Below are 16,576 nucleotides of genomic sequence, written 5' to 3'. Positions count from 1 at the left end.
TTTTGTGTTACATATTTTCTGTACAGTGTTAAAGAAAAATTGAACAAAAACAGGTAAATAAGTGATGACATGTACAAGTTATGATGACTGTGATGACTATACAAGATCAAAGAATAGTTATGATGACATTGAGGATTATACAATACCAAATAATAGTTATGAGTCCAAAGTTCATGAATTTACACGTTCGAGTGGCTTTCTTGTGCTGTTTTGGAAGTGTCGATGTCGATGATGCCGTCAGTGTCCTGGTGTTTACGTAACCAAGAAGTCATCAGGAGGTGTTCAAATGGTCAAATCACTTCATTGTCTGAGGTGGATTCTTTTGTTTTATGCTTGTGGTCGCAATTCTTGATGACATCGTTCCTGAAAACTGGATTGCTTGTCCGTCGTGTAGCAAACGTGAATTGGTAAGATGCGTTGACATGCCATGGTATGTTTGCACTCTCGCCATTGTTCTGAGCTGAGCAGTAACATTGTCCTTCATGGGCAGAGTTGTACCATGTCGTACCAGTTGTTGTTCTATTGTTGTTGTCATTGTTGTTATTGACGTGCTTGTTGTTGTGTTTGTTGCCTCTGGTACACTTCTTGTTGTAGTCTTTGTTGTTGATTTTGTAGGTTTTGTTGTTGTGTTTGTTGTGCTCAATGACCACACCAAGTGGAGAATTCGAGACCTTCACAAAGTTAGTGTCAGTGACCTTTGTGGCATCTGGTGTTTCATTAAGCGTGTTGTCTCTGATTCCTCAGCGCATCCCGTCATATCCGGCTCACTTGGATCATCTTTGGATTGGCGATGTTCCCCGTCTGGAGCCCTTTCTTGGTCACCTGAATCACTTTTGGTTTCTTGATGCTCCCCGTCTGGAGTCATTTCAGGTTTTTGTGGAGAGGCTAGAGTAGAAGAGGTTTGAATTAACGTGGTGTCACTGGAATCACTAGTAGCCTCACTTTGATTGTTGAGTGCCTCTGTACATACTAGCTGAGATCTGTCAGTCTCGCTGAGATGTCGCACATCTTGTATGGGAACTGTGAAGCCTTTGTCACTTGTCGCACATACAGTGGGTAGACCTTCAGTGTCTTCTTGTCGGTTAGATGAGCTGGGTAGACTGTCAGAGTCTTCTGGTGGCTCAAATAATCTGGGTAGACTGTTATAGTCTTTTTGTTGTTCCCGTGAGCGTGGTAGACTGTCATAGTCGTCTTGCTGTGCACTTGAGCTTGGCAGACTTGCAATGACTGCTGCTGGTTGCTCAGATAAGGTTGCTAGACTTTCATAGTCTTGTTCATGCAAGGACTGCGCTCTGGAGTCTTGCGTTGTTTCCATTGTGGAATCTGTCAACAAGCTCACTGTGGAGGCTTGTACCGCTCTCTCTGTGGAGTCTGGCATGGTTCCCTCTGTGGAGTCATGCAGTGGTCTCGCTGTGGAGTCGTTCTGTGTGCTCTCAACGGAGCCGTGCAGTGATCTCGCTGTGGAGACTTTCTGAGTTCTCTGTGTGGAGACGTGCAGTGGTCTCGCTGTGGAGTCTGTCATCGCTTTCTGTGTGGAGTCGGGGACTCTTCGTGGTGCGTGGACCACTCTCTTGGCATCAGGCTGCTCTCTGTGGGCTTGTACCGCTCTCTGTCTCTTGGCGTCAGGCCGCAGCAGAATTCTGTCCTCATGGGTTGGGTTGTCATCTATGCTGGGCTGAGGATCCTCAAATCCGAAGAACTCGTCCATGACTGTGTCGGATGCTTCAATGTACAACACATCTCATTGCGGTTCGGATTTGGTACTGAGGTGGCCACATCCAATGATGAAATCATCGCCTGAGTCGTAGTCTTCAAGGACTAAATCATCTCTTAGGGTGGTAATAACTGCAGGGTACTGTGAAGGTTACTTTCAGCTACTGGTCGAAGTTCAGGCATTGTGCTCTCGATCCAGGTGAAAGAATTGTGTTTTACGGCTTGAAATTTTTTTTCCCCTATTTTCGGACATTTCCCCATTAAGTGGGCGTGGTCCGGGGCCTCTGATGTCATGACGCTTGTGACGTAGAGTGTAGGAATGGATTGCGCATGCGCAAATCACTTTTCCTTTACTGGGCGCTCTTTTCGCAATTGCACATGCATGGCTTCTCGCGCATGCGCAAACGGACTTTCCTTTACTGTGCGCGTTTTTCGGAACTGCGCATGCGCAAAACACTGGTTTGCCGGATCGCGTCTTCGCCGGAACTGCGCATGTGCGGCTCCTTGAGCAAGATGGCTGCCAATCAAAATTGCCGCTTGCTTCTGTTGCAAGCCTACCTTTGCCCCATGGTGAGTATAGGCGCCAGTTTTACCGATTTCTGTTGTGTTCACCTCACAGTAGTTTTCAAACTTGTCCAGGACTGTCTGGAAGTCTCTCTTGTCCTGCCCTTTGGAGTACTTGAAGGAGTTGTAGATTTCTGTTGCACTTTCGCCCGCAATGGTGAGTAGAAGATATATCTTCTCAGCATCGGCCACGCCATCTGGGTCGGATGCTACCATGTAAATCTCAAGTTTCTGCTTGAATGCATGCCAGTTGGAACTGAGATTGCTGTGGTACCTGAGCTGCTGAGGAACCGGAATCTTGATCATCTGGCCTGGGTGCTGTTGTTGGCAGTCACGGATCTTGCTGATTTGAACTTTCTAGATTCAACAGGCACTACTGGTACCATGTTGTGTTATGTACTCTGGGATAACACAGGCTGCAACTCGATGCAGCTTTGACCAAAAGATACTCCAGACTTTGAAGTAAGTTCAATGTGTTTTATTGAACCATGAACACAGTTTTCTATGAGTTCAACTCTTCTGCTAATCTTGTTATGGTCACTCAGTCTAACTAACCAGTCTGCTCTAAGCCACGTGGTGGGTGTGATGCTTCTGATCTGCCCCTGTCCTACTCTCTAAGTGTCGCCTGTGGAAAGAGACAGAGCATGTGTGCCCTGTCCTTATATATGGGTTGTGTAATGCCCCCTTGTGGCCGTGTCACCTCTGGGTGTCTTGACTGCCCATTGGTCGTGTCCTATTCTATGTGTTCATTAGCTGTATGTCTGCATGTCATGACGGCTCTGGTGCTCCCTCTAGTGTTTACTTAGTCGTAGTGTATTTACATTAACCCCTTGTGTATTTACAGTGATGCATATCACCACAGGTCTCTCTCCCACAACCCAAAGATGTGCAGGGTAGGTGGATTTGCCACGTTAAATTGCCCCTTAATTGGGAAAAACAATGAATTGGTTACTCTAAATTTATATTTAAAAAAATAAGGTGAACACGCACACAGGCAGGCAGACACATAAGCACACACGCATGCAGACACTCACACTGATGCACACATACCAATGCTCACACACAGACACACACATACAAGCACTCGCAGATACATAGTCAGGCACACATGCACACTGACAAACACACACACTCTTACAAACACACTCTCAAGCAAACACACACAGATATTCCCACATGCAAAATAACCAGTGTTAATATGTATGATGATATGTCTGTGAACAAGGTTGTATGCAGATAGCAATGCGACCTACAACCAGCTGGTGGCGCGAGATCTTGGTCACGTGATGTAACAGACTCATCAGTTGGTAGTAAGGCGTACACTCAGACAATCGCACATTGGGTAGTTCCAGCAACCTAGTTTATATCATGTTCTGCATATTATCCTTCCACGTATTAACTAATAAATCATCATTCCAAGTAACGCATAAACAGTTCTGTGAGTGTCATTGCTATAGCAAGACCACAGAACACAACAATATTGGGTTCTTTGTTGGTTGCATTTACAATTTGATGACAAAAGGGAAGAATTGAGAGTTTACTGTTTATGAAAGGTTCGCTAGTATCTGTTGCTGAAGCCAACTTTTTTCATGGGTGTCTTGAAATTGCATTGGAGTTGAGGCTGATGTAATTTCAGGAGACAATCTTTTTTAAATGTAAATTGTCATTTCCAAAACTCAATTTCATTGTATCTGAGGCCCCTTTCGATGGAATTTCTCTCTCACTGTGGTGGCTTTCAAAATGTCACAGGATCTTGAACTTGAGAGAGAAGGAGAGAGAGATGGTATTACAGCTCCACTTGTAGATTTCTTCCAGTTTCTGCTTTTAACAGCTTGGGTATTGTCGTGAAAGACATTTAAAGAGTTATCCTGGTCAGGTGACCTCTCTTCCCATAATGACTTCAGAAGGTACTTGATTAGTTCATAGAACAAAGAACAAAGAACAATACATGTCCAGATCATCGACATGGATACACCATTACACGTGAGAACACCACCCACCAGGTACGCGGTACATATTCGTGCGACTCGGCCAACGTTGCCTATCTCATACGCTGCAGGAAAGGATGTCCCGAAACGTGGTACATTGGCGAGACCATGCAGACGCTGCAACAACGGATGAATGGACATCGTGCGACAATCGCCAGGCAGGAATGTTCCCTTTCAGTCGGGGAACACTTCAGCAGTCAAGAGCATTCAGCCTCTGATCTTCGGGTAAGCATTCTCCAAGGCGGCCTTCAGGACGCACACAATGCAGAACCGCCGAGCCGAAACTGATAGCCAAGTTCCCCACACATGAGTACGGCCTCAACCGGGACCTTGGATTCATGTCGCATTACATTCACCTCCCACCATCTGGCCTGGGCTTGCAAAATCCTACCAACTGTCCTGGCTTGAGACAATTCACACCTCTTTAACCTGTGATTATCCCTCTCTCCAGTCGCTCCATCTGGACCTGTAAAGACTTAATTACCTGCAAAAACTCGCATTCAAAGTATCGTCTTGCATCATTGACTTTGTCTACATGTGTGTTTTTGGAACCCAACTCTTCATTCACCTGAGGAAAGAACTGCGCTCCAAAAGCTAGTGATTCAAAACAAACCTGTTGGACTTTAACTTGGTGTTGTAAGACTTCTTACTGTGCCCACCCGAGTCCAATGCCGGCATTTCCACATCAAAGAACAATATAGCCAAGGAACAGGCCCTTCGGCCCTCCAAGCCTGAACTGGTTACAACCAACCCTGGCAATGCATTCCAGGCACTCACCACTCTCTGTGTAAAACAACTCTCTTGCACATCTCCTCTAAACTTTGCTCCATGGACCTTAGACCTATGCCCCCTGGTGACTGACCCTGGTGACAGACCCCTCCACCCTTGGAAAGAGTGCCTGCAAATCCACTCTATTCAGGCCTCTCATAGTCTTGTAGACCTCTATCAGATCGCCCCTCAACCTCAGTCATTTTAATGAAAACTGTCCGAGTCTATTCAGCCTGTCCGCATAGCTAACATCCTCCAGACCTGGCAACATCCTGGCAAACCTCCTCTCCAAAACCTCCATATCCTTCTGGTAGTGTGGCGACCAGAATTATGCGCAATATTCCAAGTACGGCCTTACCAAGGTTCATAGATTATCATAGAATTTACAGTGCAGAAGGAGGCCATTCGGCCCACCGAGTCTGCACCGGCTCTTGGAAAGAGCACCCTACCCAAGGTCAACACCTCCACCCTATCCCCATAACCCAGTAACCCCACCCAACACTAAGGGCAATTTTGGACACTAAGGGCAATTTATCATGGCCAATCCACCCAACCTGCACATCTTTGGACTGTGGGAGGAAACCGGAGCACCCGGAGGAAACCCACGCACACACGGGGAGGATGTGCAGACTCCACACAGACAATGACCCAAGCCAGAATCGAACCTGGGACCCTGGAGCTGTGAAGCAATTGTGCTATCCACAATGCTACCGTGCTGCCCCTGTACAACTGCAGTGTGACTTGCCAGTTGTTATACTCGATGCCCCGTCCAATGAAGGCAAGAATTCTGCATGCTTTCTTGACTACCTTGTCCATTTGTGTTGCCACATTCAAAGATCTGTGGACATGCACGCCCATCTCTCTGACTTTCTATATTCTGAAGAGTTTTGCCATTTACAGTGTATTTCCCCTGTATGTTAGAACATAGAACATAGAGTGCAGAAGGATGCCATTCGGCCCATCGAGTCTGCACCGACCCACTTAAACCCTCACTTCCACCCTATCCCCCGAACCCAATAACCCCTCATAATCTTTTTGGACACCAAGGACAATTTAGCATGGCCAATCCACCTAACCTGCACAGCTTTCTACGGTGGGAGGAAACGGGAGCACCCGGAGGAAACCCACGCAGACATGGGGGGAACGTGCAGACTCCGCACAGTGACCCAGCAGGGAATCGAACATGGGACCCTGGCGCTGTGAAGCCACAGTGCTAACCACTGTGCTACTGTGCTGCCAAGTTAGACCTAAAAAAATGCATGACCTCACATTTGGCTGGATTAAACTCCATTTGCCATTTCTCTGCCCAAGTTTCCAACCTATCGATGTCCAGCTGTATCCTTTGACAATCCTCAACACTACCTGCCACTCCACCAACCTTGGTGTCATCTGCGAACATACTAATCAGACCAGCTACATTTTCCTCCAAACCTTTTATGTATGCTACAAACAACAGAGGCCCCAGCACAGATCCCTGTGGAACACCATTAGTCACAACTTTCTATTCAGAAAAACTCCCTTCTACTGCTACCCTTTGCCTTCTGTGACCGAGCCAATTCTGTAGCCATCTTGCCTCCTCACCTCTGATCCTGTGCCACTTCACCTTTTGTACCAGTCTGCCATGAGGTATCTTGTCAAATTTCATGGGGAGTTAGTGGTGTGGTGGTATTGTCATTGGACTGGTAATCCAGAGACCCACGTTAATGCTCAGGAGACTTGGGTTTGAATCCCACCAGGGAAGAATTGGTGGAATTTGAATTCAATAAAAAGAAAACCTGGAATTACGACGCTGAAACCATTATCAATGGTCGTAAAATCCCATCTGATTCATTATTGGTCTTGAGGGGAGTAAATCTGTCATCCTGCACTGACCCTCTGAAACAGCACTCCACCCAAACCTGATCCAAATGACCCTTTAACTAATCCGACACATCCCTGGACACTAAGGGGCAATTTAGTATGGCCAATCCACCTAACATTTTGGACTGTGGGAAGAAACCAGAGCTCCCGGAGGAAACCCACGCATACACGGGAGAACATGCAAACTCTATACAGTCACCCGAGAATGGAATCAAACCTGGGTCTCTGGCCGTGGTGGTGCCGCACCCCCCCGCCCCCCACCCCCCAAAAAAAAGATACAAGATAAAATTTGATGGTTTTGGGGTGAAATATTAGAATGGACAGAGGACTGCCAAATCAGAGTCAGGATAAATGGGTCATTTTCAGGTTGTCAAACTGTAACGAGGGGAGTGCCACAGGGATCAGTCCTGTGCCCTTTTTACAAACTACATGAGTGACTCGGAGGAAGGGACTGGCTGTTCTGTCGACAGAGTTTCTGACTGCATCATTAAGGTAGGTGGGAAAGATGTCAGCTCGGTAGGAAAGAAAGTTGTGAGGAGGACACAAAGGCTGCAGAGGGATATAAATAGTTTCAGTCAATAAGCTGAATATATGCCAGGTGGAATATAATGAGGGAAAGTGTGAAGTTGTCCATTTTGGTGGGAAGAATGGAAAAGCAAAATATTATTTCAATGCAGAGAGACTACACAATGCTGCAGTACAGAGGGATCTGGGTGTCCTTGTATATGAATCACAAAATGTTCCCAGGCTGGTTCAACAAAGAATCGGGAAGGCAAATGGAATGTTGGCCCTTATGGAAAGGGGATGGACTATAAAGTAAGGAAGTCTTGCTCCATCTGTATCGGGCAGTGGGGAGACCATACCTGGAGCACTGTGCACAGTTTTCAATAAGTATTCATATATTTGTATTGGGGGCATTTCAGAGAATGTTCATCAGGCTGATCCGTGGGATTGTCTAATGAGGAAAGGTTTGTGTCTGTACTCACTGGAGTTCAGGAGAATGAGAGGTGATCTTACTGAAACACAAAGATTCTGAAGTGTCTTGGCAGGGTGGATGCTGAGAGGATGTTTCCTCTGTGGGGGAATCTAGAACTAGAGGCTTCACAGTTTCAGACTGAGGTTTCTCCCATTTAGGAGAGAGATGAGGAGGATTTATTTTTATCCCAGATGGTTGTTAGCCTGTGGAAGTATCTCCCACAGAGAGCAGTCGAGGCTGCGGCTCACTGAGTATATTCAAGGCTGAAGTGGACTTTTGAGTGATTAGGGATGAGGGGCTGGTAGAAAAGTGGAGTAAAAGAACAATAGTTTTCATTGTACACGTGACAATAAACCCAAATCCAGTTATGGCCACAGTCAGACCAGCCATGGTCTTATCGAATAGCAGAGTAGACTCGAGGGGCTGAATGGCCGTCCCCTGACCCTATTATGTTGTTATATTCTTATCGAGCCACAGGGTTTGCTGATTGGGCAACGCAAACTGCTGTTTTCTCACTTTGATCCAACTTCCTCATTTTGACTCAGTCACACATCAACGCTTTCCAATTAAATGCACAGAGGGAGCAGCACAGGAAGAGCTCCTTCAGCCCTTGAACAGCGAGTTGGCCATTACTCCCCAGGCGAGCAGTCGAGCAGGTCCGAGGTAAGTCAGGTAAAGTTTGGATTGACTTCCACGAGCAGCATTGTTCTTTGTTGAAGTTGTGACTTTATAAAGACAGATTCCAATGATAGATGCCTTTGAAAGATTTCTACTTATTTCAACAAGATGTGAGGCTCAGGTCTGTCATACAGTACATCTTTCTAGTTCAAAGGACGAGAGAAGTGCAGAGACAGCTTTCAGACGTCCTGAGGTGGTGAAAGACGCTATAGAAATGTAGATCCTTCATTGTATTTCTTTCTTAAAGCATTGTAACTCTCGGCTGAGCACCTATCATCCCACACAGGATCAAATTAGTCTGTGAAGACATTGTCACTCGAGAGCTGTCGGACATGAGGTGAGGTCTCATTAACTTGTTTCTCTTTCAGAACTTGAGAGTGGGAAGCTGATGAAATACCTGCGGCTGGACAATGATCGGGAAATCTTACTTCCTCGTGTCACTTCTCCAAGGTAATACCATCGTCAGCTTGGTCAGATTGATGGTTAATATTCTTTGTAAAAGATCATTCTCATTGAGCCTTGATTGGGAACCAATTCAGCAGTGACCCAGTGGACAAACCCACACCAAGTCCCATTGACCCATCACCCTTTTGGTCACTGGTTTACACTGATTCCCTATCTGACAGCAGAATTGGAGGAGAGCAGAGATCTCAGAGAGTTGTCGGGACTGGAGGAGGTTACATAGATAGGGAGGGTTGTGGCACTAGAGGAGAATTTAAAAATTGTGTTGTTGTTGTAAGTAGGTCCGTCATTGACTGGGGGTTGATAATTTGAGTCGAGAATGTGGCATAAAAACTGGAGGGTGAAGTCTCTCCTGATGCTGGGACTCCACTAGGATATTTTCTGTCCATTCTCACTGTGCTGGAAACTTCAATAAGGGTGAAAGATAACTGAAAAAGTGAAGGAAGGCAGAGCAGTCAGCGTGTAAAGGTGTGAAATATTTCCAGATCTCATGATTATCTCTGATCTGCTGCAAAGTTTAAATTTCACAGAATCTCTGAACTTTGCAGCTCAGAAGGAGACCATTGAGTCACTGCCCGAAAGATGCTGGAAGCAGATTCAACAGAAACTTTCAAAAGGCCAATTGGATGAGGGCAGCTCGGCGCATGTCTCCCCATGACTGCGTGGGCCTCACCCCACAACACAAAGATGTGCCGGGTCGGAGGATCGGTCACGCTAAATTGCCCCTTAATTGGAACAAAATGAATTGGGTACTTGAAATTTTTAAAATAGGCCAATTGGTTCAATAACTGAAGGATAAAAATAGCAGGACTATGGGGATAAAGAGCAAGGGGAGCGTGGGGACTAATTCGATCGATCTTTCAAAGAGCTAGCACAGACACGATGGGCTGAATGGCCTATGTCTGTGCTGGTTAATTCTACAATCTGATGATTAGTGTTCCTTGCTCAGCAATACTTCGGTTTCCTCCTGAAATCATGGATATTTGAGAAGAACAAGGAACAAGAGGTTTCTGGTCTCAGCATTTTGTGTGGGGCCCAAACAAAACACAGTGAGACCATCTGTGAAGGTTATGAATCCAACAAGCAGACACCTCCGACACTCGCAGAGCACAGGCTAAAGGCACTAAAGCCACCTCCTCCTTATGAACCTCAAGCCCTTCTAGTCTAGTAGCCTGAATCTCAGTATTCTCCTCAACAACACTACCTTTTTCCTGTGTGAGTACTGACGAAGAATATTCATTTAGCACCTCTCCTATCTCCTCGGATTCCACGATCAACTTCCCGCTCCTGTCCTGGACTGGCCCTACTCTTAGCCTCGTCATTCTTTTATTCCTGACATATCTATAGAAAGCTTTAGGGTTATCCTTGATCCTCCCTGCCAAAGACTTCTCATGTCCCCTCCTGGTTCTTCTTATCTCTCTCTTTAGGTCCTTCCTAGCTAACTTGTAACTCTCGAGCGCCCTAACTGAACCTTCATGTCTCATCTTTACATAAGCCTCCTTCTTCCTCTTGACAAGTGTTTTGACTGCTTTAGTAAACCACGATTCCCTCACTCGACCACTTCCTCCCTGCCTGACAGGTACATACTTATCAAGGACACGCAGTAGTTGTTCCTTGAACAAGCTCCACATTTCCATTGTGCCCATCCCCTGCAGTTTTCCTCTCCATCCGATGCATTCTAAGTCTTGCCTCATCGCATCATAATTGCCTTTCCCTCAGATATAACTCTTGCCCTGCGGTATATACCTATCCCTTTCCATCACTAAAGTAAACGTAATCGAATTGTGGTCACTATCACCAAAGTGCTCACCTACCTCCAAATCTAACACCTGTCCTGGTTCATTACCCAATACCAAATCCAATATGGCCTATCTACATATTGTGTCAGGAAACCCTCCTGCGGACTTCCGGGTGCGGCGATGACCAGCTGAGTCGCACGTTTCGGCAGCTCCCTGTGAAACGGACTTTTGGGCTCTTGATAGGAGCCCCAACGGCAATTTTGACGGCTAAAAACACTGTGCGGTAAACCAGAAGGGAATCCCCCCTGGGTACGGATGGAAAAAGGAGGAGAAAGTGGCCAGATTGCAGTGGATCCTTTAGAACAGCGGCAAGGAAGGCAAGCAAAAACCAAGATGGCGTCGGAAGGTGGCAGTTTAACATGGGGCCCTGAACAACAAGAGTTCTTGAAATGCTGTGTGGAAGAGATCAAAAAGGAAATGAAGAAAGAGCTGTTGGCCCCGATACTACAGGCGATCGAAGGGCTAAAGGAGGAACAAAAGACCCAGGAGCGGGAGCTTCGGGTCGTGAAGGCAAAGGCAACCGAGAATGAGGACGACATACAGGGCCTGGTGGTGAAGACGGAGACGCAGGAGGCACATCAGAAACGATGTGTGGAAAGGTTGGAGGCACTGGAAAACAACGCAAGGAGGAACAACCTGAGGATTCTTGGTCTTCCTGAAGGTGTGGAGGGAGCGGACGTCGGGGCATATGTGAGCACGATGCTGCACTCGTTAATGGGAGCGGAGGCCCCGGCGGGTCCGTTGGAGGTGGAGGGAGCATACCGAGTGATGGTGCGAGGACCGAGAGCAGGAGAAATTCCCAGAGCCATAGTGGTGAGATTCCTCCGTTTTAAGGATAGAGAAATGGTCCTTAGATGGGCGAAGAAAACTCGGAGCAGTAAATGGGAGAACGCGGTGATCCGCGTTTATCAAGACTGGAGTGCGGAGGTGGCGAAAAGGAGGGCGAGCTTTAATCGGGCCAAGGCGGTGCTTCATAAAAAGAAGATAAAATTTGGAATGCTGCAACCGGCAAGACTGTGGGTCACATATCGAGGGAGGCACCACTACTTTGAGACGGCGGATGAAGCGTGGACTTTTATTGTGGAAGAAAAACTGGAATGAGCGGGTTATTAAAAAGAACGTTCGAACAAAGTGGTGGGGCGAATGTGGGGGGCAAAGAGGGGTTTTATGTACTAATCCTGCGATGTGGTAACTTTTCTCTCTCCCACAGGTGGTGATGGGGGGAGGAGGGGAGGTGGAGGAGATGAGGCGTTGGCCATTGGGGGCGGGGCCAAGGGAGAAGCGCGGGCTTGGTTCCCGCGCTATGATAATCATGGCGGGAATAGAGAAGCAGGAAGGAGGGGGCGTTGCACGGTGCGAGCCGAGGTCACGGGGGGAAGCCGAGGCCAGCCAGAGTTTGCTGACTTCTGGGAGCAACATGGGGGGAGTAATTACGCTAGCGGGGGATCTAGCGGGGGGGGGGTGGGAGGGGGGAATTACTGGGTTGCTGCTGCTGGGGAGAGGGGGGAGCTGGTATGGGAGAGGATGGGCGGGGGGGCACCGCCTGGGGGAGATACAGCTGCGTGGGAACCGGGTGAGGAGCTGGAAAAAGGTGATCGCTAATCGACAGGGGGGGGGGGGGGGGGGGGGGGGGGGGGGGGCGGGGTAGGAAGCCCCCCAACTCGGCTGATCATGTGGAACGTGAGAGGGCTGAACGGGCCGATAAAGAGGGCACGGGTACTCGCACACCTTAAGAAACTTAAGGCAGATGTGGTTATGTTACAGGAAACGCACCTGAAACTGATAGACCAGGTTAGGCTACGCAAAGGATGGGTGGGGCAGGTGTTCCATTCGGGGCTAGATGCGAAAAACAGGGGGGTGGCTATATTAGTGGGGAAGCGGGTAATGTTCGAGGCAAAGACTATAGTGGCGGATAACGGGGGCAGATACGTGATGGTGAGTGGCAAGCTACAGGGGATGACGGTGGTTTTGGTAAACGTATATGCCCCGAACTGGGATGATGCCAATTTTATGAGGCGGATGCTAGGACGCATTCCGGACCTAGAGATGGGAAAGCTGATAATGGGGGGAGATTTTAATACGGTGTTGGAACCAGGGCTGGATAGGTCGAAGTCCAGGACTGGAAGGAGGCCGGCAGCAGCCAAGGTACTTAAAGATTTTATGGAGCAGATGGGAGGTGTAGACCCGTGGAGATTTAGCAGACCTAGGAGTAAGGAGTTCTCGTTTTTCTCCTATGTCCATAAAGTCTACTCGCGAATAGACTTTTTTGTGCTGGGTAGGGCATTGATCCCGAAGGTGAGGGGAACGGAGTATACGGCTATAACCATTTCGGATCACGCTCCACACTGGGTGGACTTGGAGATAGGAGAGGAAACAGGAGGGCGCCCACCCTGGAGAATGGACATGGGACTAATGGCAGATGAGGGGGTGTGTCTAAGGGTGAGGGGGTGCATTGAAAAGTACTTGGAACTCAATGATAATGGGGAGGTCCAGGTGGGAGTGGTCTGGGAGGCGTTGAAGGCGGTGGTTAGAGGGGAGCTGATATCAATAAGGGCACATAAATGGAAGCAGGAGAGTAAGGAACGGGAGCGGTTGCTGCAAGAACTTTTGAGGGTGGACAGGCAATATGCGGAAGCACCGGAGGAGGGACTGTACAGGGAAAGGCAAAGGCTACATGTAGAATTTGACTTGCTGACTACAGGCACTGCAGAGGCACAATGGAGGAAGGCACAGGGTGTACAGTACGAATATGGGGAGAAGGCGAGCAGGTTGCTGGCACACCAATTGAGGAAAAGGGGAGCAGCGAGGGAAATAGGGGGAGTGAGGGATGAGGAGGGGGAGATGGAGCGGGGAGCGGAGAGAGTGAATGGAGTGTTCAAGGCATTTTATAAAAAATTATATGAAGCTCAACCCCCGGATGGGAGAGAGAGAATGATGGGCTTCTTGGATCGGCTGGAATTTCCCAAGGTGGAAGAGCAGGAAAGGGTGGGACTGGGAGCACAGATCGAGGTAGAAGAAGTGGTGAAAGGAATTAGGAGCATGCAGGCGGGAAAGACCCCGGGACCGGATGGATTCCCAGTCGAATTCTATAGAAAATATGTGGACTTGCTCGCCCCGGTATTGACGAGGACCTTTAATGAGGCAAAGGAAAGGGGACAACTGCCCCCGACTATGTCTGAAGCAACGATATCGCTTCTCTTAAAGAAGGAAAAGGACCCGCTACAATGCGGGTCCTATAGACCTATTTCCCTCCTAAATGTAGATGCCAAGGTTCTGGCCAAGGTAATGGCAATGACAATAGAGGAATGTGTCCCGGGGGTGGTCCACGAGGACCAAACTGGGTTTGTGAAGGGGAGACAGCTGAACACGAATATACGGAGGTTGTTAGGGGTAATGATGATGGCCCCACCAGAGGGAGAAACGGAGATAGTAGTGGCGATGGATGCCGAGAAAGCATTTGATAGAGTGGAGTGGGATTATTTGTGGGAGGTGTTGAGGAGATTTGGTTTTGGAGAGGGGTATGTTAGATGGGTGCAGCTGTTGTATAGGGCCCCAGTGGCGAGCGTGGTCACGAATGGACGGGGATCTGCATATTTTCGGCTCCAGAGAGGGACAAGGCAGGAATGCCCTCTGTCCCCATTATTGTTTGCACTGGCGATTGAGCCCCTGGCGATAGCGTTGAGGGGTTCCAAGAAGTGGAGGGGAGTACTTAGGGGAGGAGAAGAACACCGGGTATCTTTGTATGCGGACGATTTGCTATTATACGTGGCGGACCCGGCGGAGGGGATGCCAGAAATAATGCGGATACTTGGGGAGTTTGGGGATTTTTCAGGGTATAAATTGAACATGGGGAAAAGTGAGTTGTTTGTGGTGCATCCAGGGGAGCAGAGTAGAGAAATAGAGGACCTACCGTTGAGGAAGGTAACAAGGGACTTTCGTTACCTGGGGATCCAGATAGCTAAGAATTGGGGCACATTGCATAGGTTAAATTTAACGCGGTTGGTGGAACAGATGGAGGAGGATTTCAAGAGATGGGATATGGTATCCCTGTCACTGGCAGGGAAGGTGCAGGCGGTTAAGATGGTGGTCCTCCCGAGATTCCACTTTGTGTTTCAGTGCCTCCCGGTGGTGATCACGAAGGCTTTTTTTAAAAGGATTGAAAAGAGCATCATGGGTTTTGTGTGGGCCGGGAAGACCCCGAGAGTGAGGAAGGGATTCTTACAGCATAGCAGGGATAGGGGGGGGCTGGCACTACCGAGCCTAAGTGAGTATTATTGGGCCGCTAATATTTCAATGGTGAGTAAGTGGATGGGAGAGGAGGAGGGAGCGGCGTGGAAGAGATTAGAGAGGGCGTCCTGTAGGGGGACTAGCCTACAGGCTATGGTGACAGCCCCATTGCCGTTCTCACCGAGGAACTACACCACAAGCCCGGTGGTGGCTACGCTGAAGATTTGGGGACAGTGGAGACGGCATAGGGGAAAGACTGGAGCCTTGGGGGGGTCCCCGATAAGAAACAATCATAGGTTTGCCCCGGGGGGAATGGATGGGGGATATGGAATGTGGCAAAGAGCAGGAATAACGCAACTGAAAGATCTGTTTGTGGATGGGAAGTTCGCGAGTCTGGGAGCGCTGACCGAGAAATATGGGTTGCCCCAAGGGAATGCATTCAGGTATATGCAACTGAGGGCTTTTGCGAGGCAACAGGTGAGGGAATTCCCGCAGCTCCCGACACAAGAGGTGCAGGACAGAGTGATCTCAAAGACATGGGTGGGGGATGGGAAGGTGTCAGATATATATAGGGAAATGAGGGACGAAGGGGAGACTATGGTAGATGAACTAAAAGGGAAATGGGAAGAAGAGCTGGGGGAGGAGATCGAGGAGGGGCTGTGGGCAGATGCCCGAAGCAGGGTAAACTCATCGTCCTCGTGTGCCAGGCTAAGCCTGATTCAGTTTAAGGTATTACACAGGGCACATATGACTGGAGCACGGCTCAGTAAATTTTTGGGGGTGGAGAATAGGTGTGCGAGGTGCTCGAGAAGCCCAGCGAATCATACCCATATGTTTTGGTCATGCCCGGCACTACAGGGGTTTTGGATGGGGGTGACAAAGGTGCTTTCAAAAGTAGTAGGAGTCCGGGTCGAACCAAGCTGGGGGTTGGCTATATTTGGGGTTGCACAAGAGCCGGGAGTGCAGGAGGCGAGAGAGGCCGATGTTTTGGCCTTTGCGTCCCTAGTAGCCCGGCGCAGGATATTGCTAATGTGGAAAGAAGCCAAGCCTCCGAGGGTGGAAACCTGGATAAATGACATGGCGGGGTTTATAAAGCTAGAGCGGATTAAGTTCGTCCTAAGGGGGTCGGCTCAAGGGTTCACCAGGCGGTGGCAACCGTTCGTCGAATACCTCGCAGAAAGATAGACGGAATGGGAAAAAGAAGGCAGCAGCAGCAGCCCAGGATCGGGGGGGGGGGGGGGGGGGGGGGGAGGAACCAGAAGGACTCTCAGGGTTGTTAATATATACTGTATAGTATGTATAGGTCGTTGCTACAGATAATTATATATTGGACTGTTAAATTATATTTTTGGAGAGTGTTACTTGTGACAAGGCAGTTGCCAATTAGGGCTAGTTTTCATTTTTGTTATTTATTATTTATTCATTTTTTGTTTATAAAATAGGTCATTGTTATTTGTGTTGTTATAATATTGTGTAAAGGATGCACAATGTACTGTGTTGGTTGACCAAAAATTTTCAATAAAATATTTAATTAAAAAAAA

The 16,576-nt window shown here is 48.2% G+C and overlaps 1 protein-coding gene across 4 annotated transcripts in view; it reads left to right on the top strand.

The window, feature by feature from the left end:
- Positions 1-8,452: 8,452 nt before the first annotated feature.
- LOC140387199 (sialic acid-binding Ig-like lectin 10) overlaps positions 8,453-16,576 on the top strand; it is a 67,791-nt gene continuing 59,667 nt past the window's right edge. For all 4 annotated transcript variants that reach the window (XM_072470181.1, XM_072470180.1, XM_072470179.1 and 1 more), the window contains exons 1-2: positions 8,453-8,532; positions 8,916-8,997. In XM_072470181.1, the coding sequence (XP_072326282.1) occupies positions 8,958-8,997 (40 nt within the window). In that variant the 5' untranslated portion in view covers positions 8,453-8,532; positions 8,916-8,957. The remainder of the gene's footprint in view (positions 8,533-8,915; positions 8,998-16,576) is intronic.

Source organism: Scyliorhinus torazame, chromosome 12 (genome assembly GCF_047496885.1).
Source record: "Scyliorhinus torazame isolate Kashiwa2021f chromosome 12, sScyTor2.1, whole genome shotgun sequence".
In the NCBI taxonomy this organism is placed as follows: Eukaryota; Metazoa; Chordata; class Chondrichthyes; order Carcharhiniformes; family Scyliorhinidae; genus Scyliorhinus; species Scyliorhinus torazame.
This window is presented reverse-complemented; position numbering and strand designations above follow the sequence as displayed.